The sequence below is a fragment of the Myiozetetes cayanensis genome, unplaced genomic scaffold (genome assembly GCF_022539395.1).
Source record: "Myiozetetes cayanensis isolate MyiCay16 unplaced genomic scaffold, myiCay2020 scf9, whole genome shotgun sequence".
Lineage (NCBI taxonomy): Eukaryota > Metazoa > Chordata > Aves > Passeriformes > Tyrannidae > Myiozetetes > Myiozetetes cayanensis.
In genome coordinates this window covers 37,783,127-37,798,134 of record NW_026088185.1, presented here as the reverse complement: position 1 = coordinate 37,798,134, position 15,008 = coordinate 37,783,127, and the positions used below count along the sequence as shown (strand labels likewise).

The following is a 15,008-nucleotide window of genomic DNA, read 5'->3' as shown; positions in this document are numbered from 1 at the left end:
CCACACTCCTGGTTCCCTGCATTCCCTGTCTCCCACACTCCTGGTTCCCTGCATTCCCATTTCCCTGCATTCCCTGTTCCCTGCATTCCCAGTTTCCCACACTCCTGGTTCCCTGCATTCCCATTTCCCTGCACTCCTGGTTCCCTGCATTCCCATTTCCCTGCACTCCTGGTTCCCTGCATTCCCTGTTCCCACCCTCCTGGTTCCCTGCATTCCCTGTTTCCCACCCTCCTGGTTCCCTGCATTCCCGTTTCCCGTGTCCCCGTGCCCATCCCGTACCTCTCCCAGGGAGTAGTAGCGCCGTGGGATCTGGGAGTCGGGGTAGATGTTCTCCAGGTACCACGAGAAGGGTTTGCACTTGAGGCTTTCCCTCAGGGCCTTCCTGACGGACACGTCTCCATAATCCACCTTCACCACACCTGGAACAGCCAGAGAAGAGCTGAGCAAAATCCCAGTAAACCATCAGAGAATCCCACACTCATGGAATGGTTTGGCTTGGGAGGGACCTTAAAGCTCACCTCGATCCATCCCCTTCCGTGGGCAGGGACACCTTCCCCCAGCCCAGGCTGCTCCAAGCCCTGTCCAACCTGGCCTTGGACACTTCCAAGTGAACCAAAAGCAAGTCCAAAATTCCCTGTAGCCCAATTAAATCTCATTTTGGAGAGGGCTGTGGTCCAATCAGGGTTGGCAAAGCAGCAGCAGCTCCCAGCCCTGAAGTGGAACAGGCTGGACAACACTCCCAGATTCATCTCTGAAATCCACCCTGCATTTCCATCATCTTCTACTTCCCGTTATTTATGGGATCTTACTCTGAAACCTTCACACGAGTGAAGCTCCAAGGATAGCAGAATATTCTGACAGGAAATCACACCTTGAAGAAGAGGGTGATGGTAATTTTTAGAGAAATTCAGTACAAACCACAGTAAGAGTGTCCATTACTACCCAAACCCCTCCTTTTGGATCCTCACTCATACCCACATTTCCAAATATGTGCTGGTTACAAACCAGGTTAATGTATCTCTGTGTAATTGTAGGAGGTGATGGAATTCTAGATAATTAACTGAAATACAGCTGCCAGTTCTTGCTCCAGGCTAAATCCAAGTGCTCCTGGAAGCACTTTATGCTGCTGACAATGGCCAGGAGCAACTGATGCTCCACCAGCTTTGGATCAGCAAAAGCCCCTCAGGAGCCCAATGTTCTTGTGTGGTGCCAGGGAATTTAGGTGGCACTTGCTCAGGCTCTGGGCAAACACGACATTATAAACTTCAGCAAGTGGAAATATTCAGCCCTGAAATTCAATCCAACTCAACTTCACACTTAGATTTCTGTAATTAAACAAACTCCAGCAAAATAAATCCTGGTTTTCCATTTTAACAGATGTTGAGATGGGGAGGTTTTGCTGAGTCTGGCACTGGGCATCAGCCCCCTTTCTCTTCCAGGAGTCTTCCCTTTCTTGCCTAAATGCACATGGATAGCATTCCCTGATCCCAAAGCTCCTTTATTTTATATATATATATATTCTCCTTACCTTGCACCAACTTGCACACACCCCCTGCTCTGCCTCCCAGCAAGGACCTCATTTCTATGGATCCCAGCAACCCTCTCTATTCCCTCCTGCTCCATTTAAAGCCAGGCCATTATAAATCAATCCCTATTTATTGTCCCCACTTGCTGAATAATCGATGGGACTCACAGGAAACATAAAAATAAGGAATGACTCAAGTCTGCTCCCACTTAAATAAGGAAACGTAAGGAAAACGTCCTTGGGTGCAACAAAGGAATGAAACACCAGGGGAAGCTGCAGAAAGGATGGATTTAAAGCATCTCAGGGAAGCAGCAGATTGTTTCCAGGGAGCAGCAGATGTGTTTGCAGCACAAATTAAACGGTTGCTGGCTTGTATTTACACCTGATTTTTTTTCCTCCCCTAAGAGGCACATCCTGAAAAAATGGGCAGACCAGGGCACAGTTCCAAATTTGGCAAAATGTGCCATTTCTGAGCGAGGAGAGATTGATTCATGATGGTGAAGGTGGAGAAAAAAAATCATCTGGAGTGAAATTGAAGAACTGAGAATTGTTTTATATATTTACAAGTTAACACTTGGAAAACTTTATCCATATGAGGGGTTTGCTATGGTTTGGTGACTTAATAGAGATGCCAATAAATCCCTGATATGGGGGAAGGAGAGAGGATTGCTGAAAACAAAGGAATATTTTGGGCACATTTTGCATCTCCAGGATGGGGATCTCCATTCCCCTCTGGGCACGGTGCCTTCCCCAGCAGACAGGGAAAAACCCTTTTTGCAGCCAGACAATTGCCAGGGTTTGTCCTGATTTAGGAGGGAAATCCCTCCCATTTCCACCTCCCAGGACCATTTTAACCTCATCCCAAACACTCCACGGCTCCAATCACCGACTCCAGCTGGGGCAGGGCCACACACCAGCTCCTGTTTCACAGAGCAAATTCCTCCTTTTCCTTTCTTTCCTAAGAAAGGGGCTTTCCTTTAATCCCGTTTGAGCGTATCCAGCATTTCTGAGGGTTTTTTAAGCCCTCCTGAATTGTTTGGCTCGTGGCTGGAGCTGCAGCTCCGAGCCAGGCTCCAAGGAAAACCCAAAACTCCCTGTCAATGCAGTGTTCCACTAAACCAAGCAGACAAGTGTTCCTCACTGCAGGGATATTTGGGGATTTCTTTTTTCCCCTTTTCCTTTTTTCAGTCTAGGTTGGATTTATTAAAAGTTCAAGTTCCTGACTCATCTCAGCACGTGGCAACAAACAGGGAGTACATCCATGGCCACATTCCAGAGGCCCAGAAATAAAGAGGTTTTCCCTACCCTTAGGACAAGGGAAGGCATCAGTTTAAAAAAACGTGCAAGGCCCCCCCAAAAATTTCAGATGGGCTCTTCTTCAGCAGAGCTCTGTTTTTACAAGCAGGTCTATTGATCAAATTTTAATTTGGAGTCTAATTATTAGGTGTGCACCCTAATTATGCTGAGAGAGATATTTAATACTCTTCACTGGTGAAGAACCACTGGCTCCTCTCTCTCCTGGGATATCAGCTAAGGAATCCAATTAATCAGGTCCCAGGGGAGGAGTGGGAAGATGAGCCTGTGCTGATGGATAACAGCTTCAGAGACCTAATTACTAACATTGCAACTTGCTTTGTTCTCAAGCAGAATTATGCACAGATCTCTCTTTTTCTGATTAATAAACGAAGGGGAAAGGATAAGAAAGCAGATTAAAAATATTGGGGACAATTTCTGATCTTTAGGAATGACCTATTAAAAAAAAAAATCTACTATTTCCTATGCATTTTTATGGAGAGTTTTCAGTTAGAATAGTAATTTTGTTTGCTAAATCTTTTCTCCTCCATTTGCTTGTTAATCCTGGGGAACATAATTATCTCATTTTATCTCTCAATTAATACAGCATATTAATAAATCACTTCAAAAGAGAGCAGAAAATACCAAGACCACCTATATTTATTGACCTAATTTCACTCTTTTCTTTCAATGAAATCGTCTCCAGGGGTTCTCTGTTGGAATTTTGTATCAAAACCTTGGGCAAACGTGGGAATGTGTGACTGTAAAGATGGCAGGGCATGTTTAGAAACACCAGATTTGGGCTCGTTTCAGAAGGGAATGGTGGTTTTTCTTCACAGAAAAACCAGACCCCTGTCCCAAGTCCCTCTCCAGCTCTATATTTATTGTATCTCAAAGGGAATGGTCTCCAGCTGTGCCAGGGGAGGGGCAGGTGGGACATCAGCAGGAATTTCTCCTGGAAAGGGCTGTCCAGCCCTGGCACAGCTGCCCAGGGCAGTGGAGTGCCCAGCCCTGGAGGGATTTCCAAGCCCTGTGGATGTGGCAATGGGGACAGGGGTCAGTGATGGCCTGGGCAGTGCTGGGGGCTGGTTGGACTCCAGTGATCTAAGATGGCTTTTCCCACCCAAACCATTCCATGGCTCCACGACACGTCCACACCTCACACTTCCACTTCTCAGCACCACAGACCGCAAGGCCAAGGAATCCACGCCCTACCCGGGGAGATGATGTAGAAGAAGTCCTTGAACTCGTCCATCCACACCTCTGCCAGCCTCCTGTTGTTCTTGTTGATGACGTGGCCCGTGCCCCCCGGGAAGGTGTAGGGGGTGGCCTTGCGGAACACGTGTCCCACGTGGGAGCAGGTGACGATCTCCAGGGAGCCCCCGCACTGCCAGATCTGAGAGGGGACGGGAGAACCGGGGTCAGACACACCCTGCACGGGGCACTCACAGGAACCCACCGATCTCCAGGGGCCAAAACTCAACAGGGAATCTGAAGGGAAGGGTTTATGGAAACTGCAGGGATACAGCTGTGGGTGGCAGTGAAATGGGGGACACTGGTGGGAAGGGGTCACTTGGCTTTCTGGCCTCATCCCACGGAGAAAGGGGACAGCCTCTAAGGGAGGAATGCAGGCTATGGATTTTCTGGTATTTCATGTTTAGAGAAACAGGGAAGAACTTTTACAGATACAAAAAATTTTATATATATTTTTATATATAATATATATTATATATATTTTTATACATTATATATTATATATATTTTATATATTATATGTTTATATATAATATATTATATATTTTATATTATATATTTTATATAAACATATATTTTATATAATATATATTTTATATATATGTTATACATATAAATATATTACACATATTACATATGAGAATATAATATGCAACAATAATATATATTTATGTTATATACTATATATTGTATATAAACTACATGATGTTTACATTGTATATAATATTTGTATAATATATATTATACATACCCATTTTTATATATAAATATATATAAAATTTCATTCTTCATTACCAGGCCCCTCCTGGTGATAAACCACCAAGTTTAGGAGCCACTGGGTGGTTTGAGCAGGAACATTGGTGAAGTCTTGTAATTAGAGCTCCTTGACACGGACCTGAGTTCCCATGGCAACCTAATGCAGATTTGATTTAATTAGGGCTCCCTCCTCTCCCCTAATTTCATTAGCATGAGGAGCGATGTGGCTCTGTGGGATCAGCCAGGACAGCATCCCAGTATCCCTGTGTTTGACACCCTGTTTGGCTGCTCGGGTGGCTCAGGTGGGACCTTGGGCTGATGGATCCCAGGAAGCCACGGAATGAACCCAAAATACCCAAACTGGTGCACTCACAGAGCAGCTGGGAGGAACTGGGCAGCTCAGCAAGGAGGACACACAACTCCCCCACCAGTTCTGCTGCTCTCCCTGGCAGGAAATTCCTCCCACACCACTGTTCTTTAACACCTGTTCCTGGACACTTGGAAAGCACTTTTTTGGCTCTCCTTGGTGCCACCTGCTCCCTGTGACAGCTGGAACAGGAGCGTGGCTCAATCTGCACCCTCTTCTTATGAAAAGGACCTTTTTCAATGTTATTCAAGAAACTCAGACAAAGCAACTTTCCTGGATACTCCCATGTAAAGCAACTGCTTTCCACAGGTTCCCATCCTGACAGAGGACTGTGGGATTTCAGGGATCTGTTCTGCACACAGCCCCTGGAATGCATGATGTGTAAATAATGAACAGGAGAAAAACATCCTCAAAAACCTAATGACAAAAATTTCTATAATGAAATCAGCTGAACTGGTGCATCTTGAGTATTTTCCCTGTGGAATCCTAAGAATCCTGACAGAGAGAAAATTAATGCAGCTCAAAGAAAGGGAAAAATGCAAGCACACAAACACATTTGAAGTACAATTTGTGAGCAAACTGAGCTCCTCCAATGAGTTAATGCACTCACACAGCTGAGGAATATTGACAAGCACAGAGAGAGCTTTTCCATCTGCTTGCCAGGTGATTAGGGATTTATATTCCCCAAATTCCACTCCCCAACATGCAGAATTAATTCCAAGGTCACACTGGACTTCCAAAATAACCTCCCAGGCACGAACCAGCCCCGGGACCCAACTAAGCCCACACAGCCCTGGGATCCCAAAATCCAGAGGAGGGGTTGGGATAAAACTGGTTATTTCCATGTGTTCCAGTGCTCTCCTACACCTGGAATTCTGCAGCTGAAGGTGAGACCTCACACACAGGCAGGGTGAGATTGCTGTTACTGATCTGCTGTACCTGGGAAAGCATCCATAGAATTCCAGGATGGTTTGGGTGGGAAGGAACCTTAAATCCCATCCAGCGCCACCCCTGCCATGGGCAGGGACACCTCCCACCAGCCCAGGGTGCTCCAACCTGGCCTTGGACACTTCCAGGGATCCAGGGGCAGCCACAGCTTCTCTGCCCAACCTGTGCCAGGGCCTGCCCACCCTCCCAGCCAGCAATTCCTTCCCACTGTCCCATCTCTCCCTGCCCTCTGGCAGTGGGAAGCCATTCCCTGTGTCCTGTCCCTCCATGCCTTGTCCCCAGTCCCTCTCCAGCTCTCCTGGAGCCCCTTTAGGCCCTGCCAGGGGCTCTCAGGTGTCCCTGGAACCTTCTCTTCTCCAGGTGACCCCCCCAGCTGTCCCAGCCTGGCTCCAGAGCAGAGGGATCCAGCCCATCAGTATTTCCATCAAGAAACATTTGAATTGAACACTACACCAAGACACAAGTGGATTAACCCTCCCTGCCCTTTACTCATTTCCTGGAAGAACTCCCATAACAGTCAAACAGAAACTTCGGAGCCCAAGAAGAACTTGTCACATCCCTGAGCAAATCCACATTCCCATGTCCTCTTCTGCACTTCCAGCAGCTGCTAGAAATCCCAAATAAACCTCATCTTACCCCTGTCAGAGCACACATTTCCTTCCCCCAGCCCTGCTTTGGCCTACTTGGATTATTCTAAAGAATAATCTTTTTTTTCCTGATGCAGAGATTATTTTTAATACCCTTCCCCAAGCCACATGAGCTCCTTTCTGAGTAGCAAGTTCTCAGGGCATTCTCCAACTGGGAAAAAACATTTAGAGAACACAACAGAAAATTAAAAATGTTTAGGGAATTCTATAAATAAAAATAAGGCTTAAGAACAAATGAAGTTTTCATGATTAAATCAGACTCTCGGAGCTGGAAGAGATTCCTGCCAGGACTATTATTATTTTTTTCCAATTGCCTTTATTAAAAGACATCCCATAAAGGGCTCATTACAGAGCAATCAGCAGCGAGCAGCAGCACAGCAAAAAGCCAAAATATTGATTTGCCCAGAAATAATCAAATTATCCCCTGTGGATGCTGCTCCAGAGCCATCCTCAAAATTCCTGGGGGCCCAAAAAGGGCTGCAAATCTTTTTAATGCTGATGTTTGGGATAATGGCATTTGTTCTGGGATGCTGTCACTGCTGCTGGCAGATGAGATGGTCCAGGGGATGGAACCCTGGATGTGATCCAGGGAGGGAGAGGCTTTAGAGGATTCAGGGATTCACAAAACAGGGGGTTTGGGGTATCTGGACCAACATCAAAACTCCCCCCTCCCATTTGATGATAAAACCCCCAAAATAAAAAGAGCTCCAGGAACACCCTGATGGCTCAACCCCACTACAGACATTTTCCAAATCCCAACAGGGTCTCCTGTTTTCCATGAGATATTCCAGAGGTATCCTGCTGGATAATGGCAGGTTTGGAGCTGGAGGAACCTCCCCAAGCCCTCAGTTCTCTCTGCTCCCAATTTCCTGCAGATGTGTCATCAGGGGGGTCTTAAATACCTTTTCTGTCATTGACCCAGCAGGACTCAATGCACCTGAATATTTGATTTCAATCAATTAATTGCAATCAGTAATTCCAATAAACAGCACCAGGAAGTTCCCTGGCCCTCCCATGGCAATATCCCAGGGCTGGAAATTCATCACTTTAGTCATTTTGTTTCTACTCTTAACACCAAGCCCTCTCTTAGGCCATGCAAATATTCCAGGCTGGCAATGGTTCCTTAAATTTAAGTGGGAAAACCTTCTGGAAACATAAAATCACATTCTCTGATATGAAATTCATGCCTCAAAATTCGTGTCTTCTTGCTACCCTCCCCTCAGCCTCAAAAAGTATTTTATATTCTGATTACATTCTTATTATAGTCTTGCATTCTTCTTATATTCTTCTACTTCTGATTATCAGAGCAAGGGCAGAGCTGCTGCCCTGCCTTTATCCCCTGGGATTTCTGTGGAGAGCACAGATATTGTTGGTCTTTGTCCCTCCACGTATCTGGGACTAAGATTTATAATTTAAAGCTGAAATGAAGATCTTCATGCTGCTGTTCTCACTGAATTTATAGAAGTTAAGCCCATTTCTGGCTCACTGAGAGAAACATTGAATAGAATTCAGGTGCAGTTTGAAACAGGGCTCTGGCAATGGTTATTTAGGGAAGGGAAAGTTTTCCTTCATATATATTTACATATATATATATATATGTAAGGAAAACAAAAGCAACGTGACCAACAGGAAGGTGATTCTGCCCCTCTGCCCTGCTCAGGTGAGACCCCACTGCACCTGCAGGGCCTGAAGGGGCTCCAGGAGAGCTGGGGTGGGATTTGGGACAAGGGATGGAGGGACAGGACACAGGGAATGGCTTCCCAGTGCCAGAGGGCAGAGCAGAGCAGCACCAGGGGAAGACAAAACAACCCCACTAAACTGCTCAGCTCCTCGGGAAAGCTTCCCAAAACACGTGACCATTATTCAAACAAGAGCAGGAATTAGGAATGTCCCATTTAGGTCATTTCTTTACCATTTGCTGGAAGCTGGATAAATGATCCCTGCTCTGTATCATACCACGCATTTACAGAACCCCAGAATCCCAAAGTGGTTTGGAGTGGAAGGGACCCTAAAACTCCAACCCCCTGCCATATTCCCCCCACCCCATATTCTCCAATACAGACCCTTTACAAAACCTCCTTTGTTTATCCCTTTGTGTTGGAGTTGGGCTTTCAGGGATTATCTTTTTTATGCCTACAACCAAGGAGTGTTTTAGGGGTCTGCACACCGAAAAATGTTAAAATTCCTCATTTAAAACACTCAGGCTCAGCAGAAGTAACTCAACCCTTTGATTTTGCTGCAAAGTGAACGAATAAAGTTGAGAGAAATGGCCCAAAAATGCCTTTAAATTCTCAGTTGGTCCTGTCCAGAAATACCTCCTTCATCAAAACCTTCCAAGGGGTTTCTGTCACGGGAAATGGTCCTGGCTGAACAGCAAAGACAGAAGAAGGGGACAAAGGGCCTCTCCAGGACGTGCTGTGGGTCCCAGACAGCAATCCCAGGGGTTATTGCCCGGAATTACTGTAAATTGTGCCCCATCAGAGCAGTTCAAAGCCATTTCCAACACCCCTTCCAACCACCACTTATCAAAGCCCCCATTTTCCAGCTCTCCTGTCTGTCTAAAGGGCAGTTACTGAATGCATTTCCCTCAGAGATGTTATCCATGCCATGGGAACACACCTATCCCAGCAGGAATACAGGGATTTTCTGCAGGATGGGGAATTTCCCTCACACAGCCCCAAAAATCCCAGCCAGAACTTGCAAGTTCATGATGTCACAACCTCCAAAACTTCTGTTAAAACACATTTGTATTGTTTTAAATATAAATTTATATCAATATCTGTCATCAGTATCAGCTCACAGGAAGACTTGTTTCTTGTAAGAAGGAATTACTAAAATACACATAATTTTGAAAGCATAAACATCCCCCCAAAGAGCATTAAAATATTTCATGCAGTAAAAAGGGTGGAAATATTGCAAGGAGGTGTTTCCCAAATCCTTGGAAATTCAAATTAAGCCACCTAAGAGCGCCCTGAGCGTGGGGTAGGAACTGGTACAGCACAACTGTGGGGTTTTTGGACAGAAAATGAAGGAAAACAGCAATTACCCTAAAAGACATTTCAAGATTCTCGCCACCCCAGATATCCATTCCTGCATCGTAAGTTCCTATCTCTTCAAAGTAGTTTCTGTCAATAGAAAATAGGCCACCAGCCATAGTAGGGGTCCTAGTTGAAAACAAACAGAAAAAAAAAAAAAAAAGAAACAAAAACGACAAAACAAAACAAAAAAAAAAAAAGAGAAAGAAAGAAAAGGGAAAAAGAAAAGAAAAAAGAAAAAATACCTTTTGAAAGACACTGTGGAATTGAGCAGCGACACTACAGCACATTTCACTACCTCCCACAGCGGGACTACACAGCATTGCTATGCACACAGCATTGCTATGCACACAGCTGGGACAGAAGCCACCAGGAGTGAAGGGACAATCTGCCTGTGCTCTCTGTGCTCTCCCCCAAAATCCACGGCAGTCCCGTCCCAGCCACAGCTCTGGGTCATTCCCTACCCGTCCAATCGCATTCCAGAGGTTATTTGGGAGCACTGTGGTGGTGAGGTGGATGGAATGCTGGCCCCCTGCGTGCAGAGCAGCAGCTCCAATCCCATCTGGAGTGCTCAGTGAGGAGTTTAATGCCTCGGCTTTGCCTCAGAGCAGACTAAATGTGCATAAAATTACCAGGCCTAATCTCTCCTAACAGGATTATAAATCCTTACAACAGCAAATCCATGGGAGTGCAGCTCCCTTTGTGTGAGGGTGTCCTACTTCCCTGTCCGTGGTTGCTCCGTGTTTTCCTGAGGAATGCCCACCCCAGCTGGCAGGAGCACAGCTCTGAGTGAGGGAACACCCACCCCCCCAAAATCCCAAATCCCAGCTACAAAACATCCCCACACTCAGACTCGGGGGTACAGGTAAAGAGGGTGGAGGTTCAGCCCAAATGTGTCCCAGCCCTGTTTGCTGAGCTCTCAGCATTCCTGAATCCATGGGAGTTGGTGGGGAGGACCTGCAGCACACTGAGGTGTCGTGGAATCATGGAAGGGTTTGGGTTGGAAGGGACCTTAAAGCTCATCCAGTGCCATGGGCAGGGACACCTTCCACTAGTCCCAGGGTGCTCCAACCTGGCCTGGGACACTCCCAGAGATCCAGGGGCAGCCACAGCTTCTCTGCCCAACCTGTGCCAGGGCCTGCCCACCCTCCCAGGGAAGGATCAAGGATCCCTGATCAAGGATCAGCCACGTTTCCATCCTCAGCTTCAAAACCAACAGCCAAGTGGGTGACACAGGATTTTGAGGTGGGGGAGGTGACACCAGCTCAGCCCATCCCAGCAGCAAAGGCAGGAAGATCAAGGGTTCCTACAGCTTTTCCTCAGTTCCACATCTCCCAGTTCTGCTTTACCTACTGCAGTCACAGTGACCACCCCAGTAATGGCTCCAGGTTAACTCTGATCCCCATCTGAACCCAGTCTGATTTTGGATACCATCCCAGCTTCCCACTTGTGCAGTTACTGCAGCCCTCAGGATTCCCACCCCTGGACCTGCACCACACAAACCCCAGGTTTGCTGCATCCCACTGATGCCTCAGCCCAGCCCAGCACACCCTGATGGGAGGAGACATCCAAGGGACCCCACTCCTGCCATGGGATGCTCCCAAATTCCAGGTAACATCACCTCACCCTGCATCCCACAAGGAATCCCATCCTGGGCATGCACTGCTCAAAGGGCTCCAACAGTCACAAAACCACTAATAAAAAAGACCACTATGAATTTCTCCTGCAATAAGGTTTTTAAACCAGTCTCAACCACTGCTGTGCATCACCCAGGCAGGATTAATTGCAGTCAACTCTAAGTTTAATAATTAAGTTTTCATTTTTAATTATAAGAAAATAAACACAATACCAAGAGTTCAAGGAGCATTTGGACAACACTCTCAGGCACATGGTGGGATTTTTGGGGTGTCCTGTGCAGGGCCAGGAATTGGACTTGATGGTCCTTGTGGGTCCCTTCCAACTCAGGATATTCTATGATTCTAATACACTCCTAATATTTAATCTTGTGTTTTTCCTCCCAATATCTAATTTATACTTGAGAAAAGATTTTCCAGGACAAATCCGCATTTTTAGTATTTCTAATACTTGCCTGGAGTGCCTCCAGCTTAAAAACCTGAAGGGCAGGCATGGAAATATCCATGAAAATGTGCTGAGCAGAGACTGCAGAAGCCCAGCACAGAAACACTTCATGTTTTTAATCCCTGTCAGACGAGATGTTTGGGAGCTGATCTCTAGCACAGACAAGGGCTCTGCTGCTGCAGGAAAAAAAGACTCCCCTCAAAGGCAAAGGACGTTCTGCAGAGTACAAATGCTGGGCAAGGATTTCCCAGCGGGAAGAGGGGGAGGAAAGGGTTGTCAGGGCTGGGTTTGGCTGGCACTGCCCGTGAGCTCTGCCAGCTGAACCGGCCCCACCCGAGGAGCAGCCGCTCCGCTCCCGGAATTCCCAGACCTTCCGACAGCCACCGGAGCATCCCCGGGAAGATTCAGCTTTAGGCTCCACCTCTGCCCAGGGCAACCATCCAGGTTTTGCTCCCTGAGCAGCAAAAACGGGCTTTGCACTCTAAAATAACCCATTTTGACGAGGTCTGCTCATTTCCAAGTGTGGCAAAGCCGGAGGTTACTCCGGTGACAGTGGAATTACAGCATTTACATGGAAACAGGTAAGACCCTCAGGAGCAGCCAAACAGCAGCGAACAGACTTTGGTATCCAAACAAAAAAACACCTATAAACCCACTGCCACGAGTCCCTGGGGGCTGCTGGACCTTCAGAGTGAGACACAAAGCCCCGCACTGAGCCCTGCAATCCCTGCACGCTCCAAGGCTCAGGGAATATGTGCTCCCAGAGCCACAGCTCCCACTTCATTCCTGCAAATACACCGGAAAAAAACACGTTCCAGCTGATCCCAACACGTGTCAGACAGGGAAAGATTTGTCCTGAGCAGCTCTGTCCCCAGAACAATCTGTAAGTCAGGGGTTTCTCCTGGAGGGCCCAGGAACAGCATCCAGGAACGGATCCTGGATGAGAAAGGAGCTGTCCAAGGTATCCCTGAGCAGCAGGAGCAGCACCTGTGGATCCCCACGTTCCCTGTGCTAAAAATAAGGCAAAGGATCCCATTTTTCTAAGGAATGTCAGGAGCTCCCTCCCCGCTGTGCTGAACGGCAGAGTCATGGAATTCATTAACCCTTCCCAGCAAATCCAGAGATTCCAATACAGGACTGAGAACTGCTCAGCTCCTGCAACTCCCTCAGCAAATCCACCAGCACTGCTCAGATCCACGGACTGGGAAGAGTCAGGAACCCTTTTCCACAAGTTCAGCACCTTCTGCCTTTAATTCCATTGGGGTTAATGAGTTAATTTAGGGAATGTGATGGCTCAACTCTATCCAGACCCACCAGCCAGCTCTTCTCACTAAGCTTTCCTCAATTTTCCATAAAAACACTTCCCCAACAATACGAATTACACATAAATAATAAATCACATGTAAAATAACCCTCGGTGTGACCATGCCTGTGTTATGATTTTAAATCTAGAGAGCAAAGGTGGGAATTTATCCCTGTGATTATGGAAGCTAAATTCTTCAGAGGAAATTTGAGCAGATTACATGGATTTTAAGTTACCAAAGAGCAGAGTTGGAGTGCAGCAATGGTTTTACAGACATGCACACAGGGGTTACCCAAGGAGGTTTGTGTTTTCTGCCTGTTCCACTGATTACAAAGGAAAATAGGAATAAAAACACGAGGCTGAAATGATGTTACAGAACAGGGAAATCAACATGGAATAAAAAAATGAACTCACCAATTCCTTCTATATTTTTGGCCTGGCTTAGGCTGGTGGTGATTTTATACCCCTATTTTTTGAATATCCAGTGGCAGCAGCCACCAAAACTATTTGTGACTGAGCTCAAATGTAATTTTTTTCACAGAATTACAGAATCCCTGAGGGTGGAAAAGCCCTCCCAGCCCTGGATGGATCCCCCTGTGCCCATCCCCACCTTGTCCCCAGCCCAGAGCACTGAGTGCCACGGCCAGGCCTGCCTTGGAATCCTCCAGGGCTGGGCACTCCAAACCTCCCTGGGCAGCCGTGCCAGTGCCTGACCACCCTTTCCAGGAGAAATTCCTGCTGATGTCCCACCTGCCCCTCCCCTGGCACAGCCTGAGGGTAGAACTCAACTCTTTGGCTGTGGAATTTCTGGTATTTCTGATGTGGTGTTGGCACGGTGGAGGTGATGGTGGGACTCGATGGTCTTAAGAGGGCTTTTCCAACCTAAATGATTCCATCATCCTGGGATCCTTCTGACACCAGAGAGCCTGAAATGCCTAAACTAAACCCCAACACTTTGGCCTTAATCCAGCACAAGGAGCCTCCTCTTCACTCTGCAGCTCCTGTGTGAGTGACAATTACGGCACACGTGGCACTTGGGCCCTGACCCTTCAGCCCCACTCTGCTCACCAACACCCTCCCAGGGGAGAATCCCACAAAATCCCAGCTAAAGGCTGGTGGGAGGATGGTTAAGTTTGAGCCCTACTCCAGTTCAAGGGAAGGAAATAAAAACTGGGATTTGCCTTTCTTTGGAAACTCCCTGTGCGAGTGGATTCAGGAGAGCTGGGATGGACGGAGCACAGAGAGGCTCTGCAGCTCGTTAGGGTAATTAATTAACTCTCCCAACTTCCACCCACACCTGAGCTTTAATCAAGGAGCTGCTGCCTGAATTCACAGCCCAGGGAGAATATTTTAGATCCTGAGAAAAACAGTTCTCCTGACTCCAAAATAGCTTCAGCCCCTCCCTCCATTCACGACTTCCTGGCAACCCTCCTCACTCTTCCTGAGAATAAAACCTAAAACATCCAACCTTTCCCTCATTCCAGGCTTTGAAGGACAAACAAGGACAGATTTTGGCCATTTTCTGGCAGAATTAATGGTGAAAGGCTTTTTTTGGCCCCTCCATCCCTACCTTACCTGGACACACCATTCCCTGAGCTGCCTCTCCTTCTCCCTCCCTGCTCCAGGAATGTGCAGCATTGGAATTCTGCCCACTCCATCCCATCTCCCACAGGTTTGAAACCATTACATCTACTCAGAAACCCTTTTTTTTATCTATTTCTGAACTTCCCATGAAGCCACAGAAGCCATTCGAGCTGAGCAAATAACCCCTCACCAGTAATTTATTCAATTTGTTCCCTTT

At 46.9% G+C, this 15,008-nt stretch overlaps 1 protein-coding gene across 3 annotated transcripts in view; it reads right to left on the bottom strand.

Moving 5' to 3' along the window:
- Positions 1-15,008, bottom strand: part of GALNT13 (polypeptide N-acetylgalactosaminyltransferase 13) — a 57,310-nt gene that overhangs the window by 12,788 nt on the left and 29,514 nt on the right. For all 3 annotated transcript variants that reach the window (XM_050339674.1, XM_050339672.1, XM_050339673.1), the window contains 3 exons: positions 9,837-9,954; positions 4,034-4,214; positions 280-419 (listed from right to left, as the gene is read on the bottom strand). In XM_050339674.1, coding sequence (XP_050195631.1) covers positions 280-419; positions 4,034-4,214; positions 9,837-9,954 — 439 coding nt within the window. The remainder of the gene's footprint in view (positions 1-279; positions 420-4,033; positions 4,215-9,836; positions 9,955-15,008) is intronic.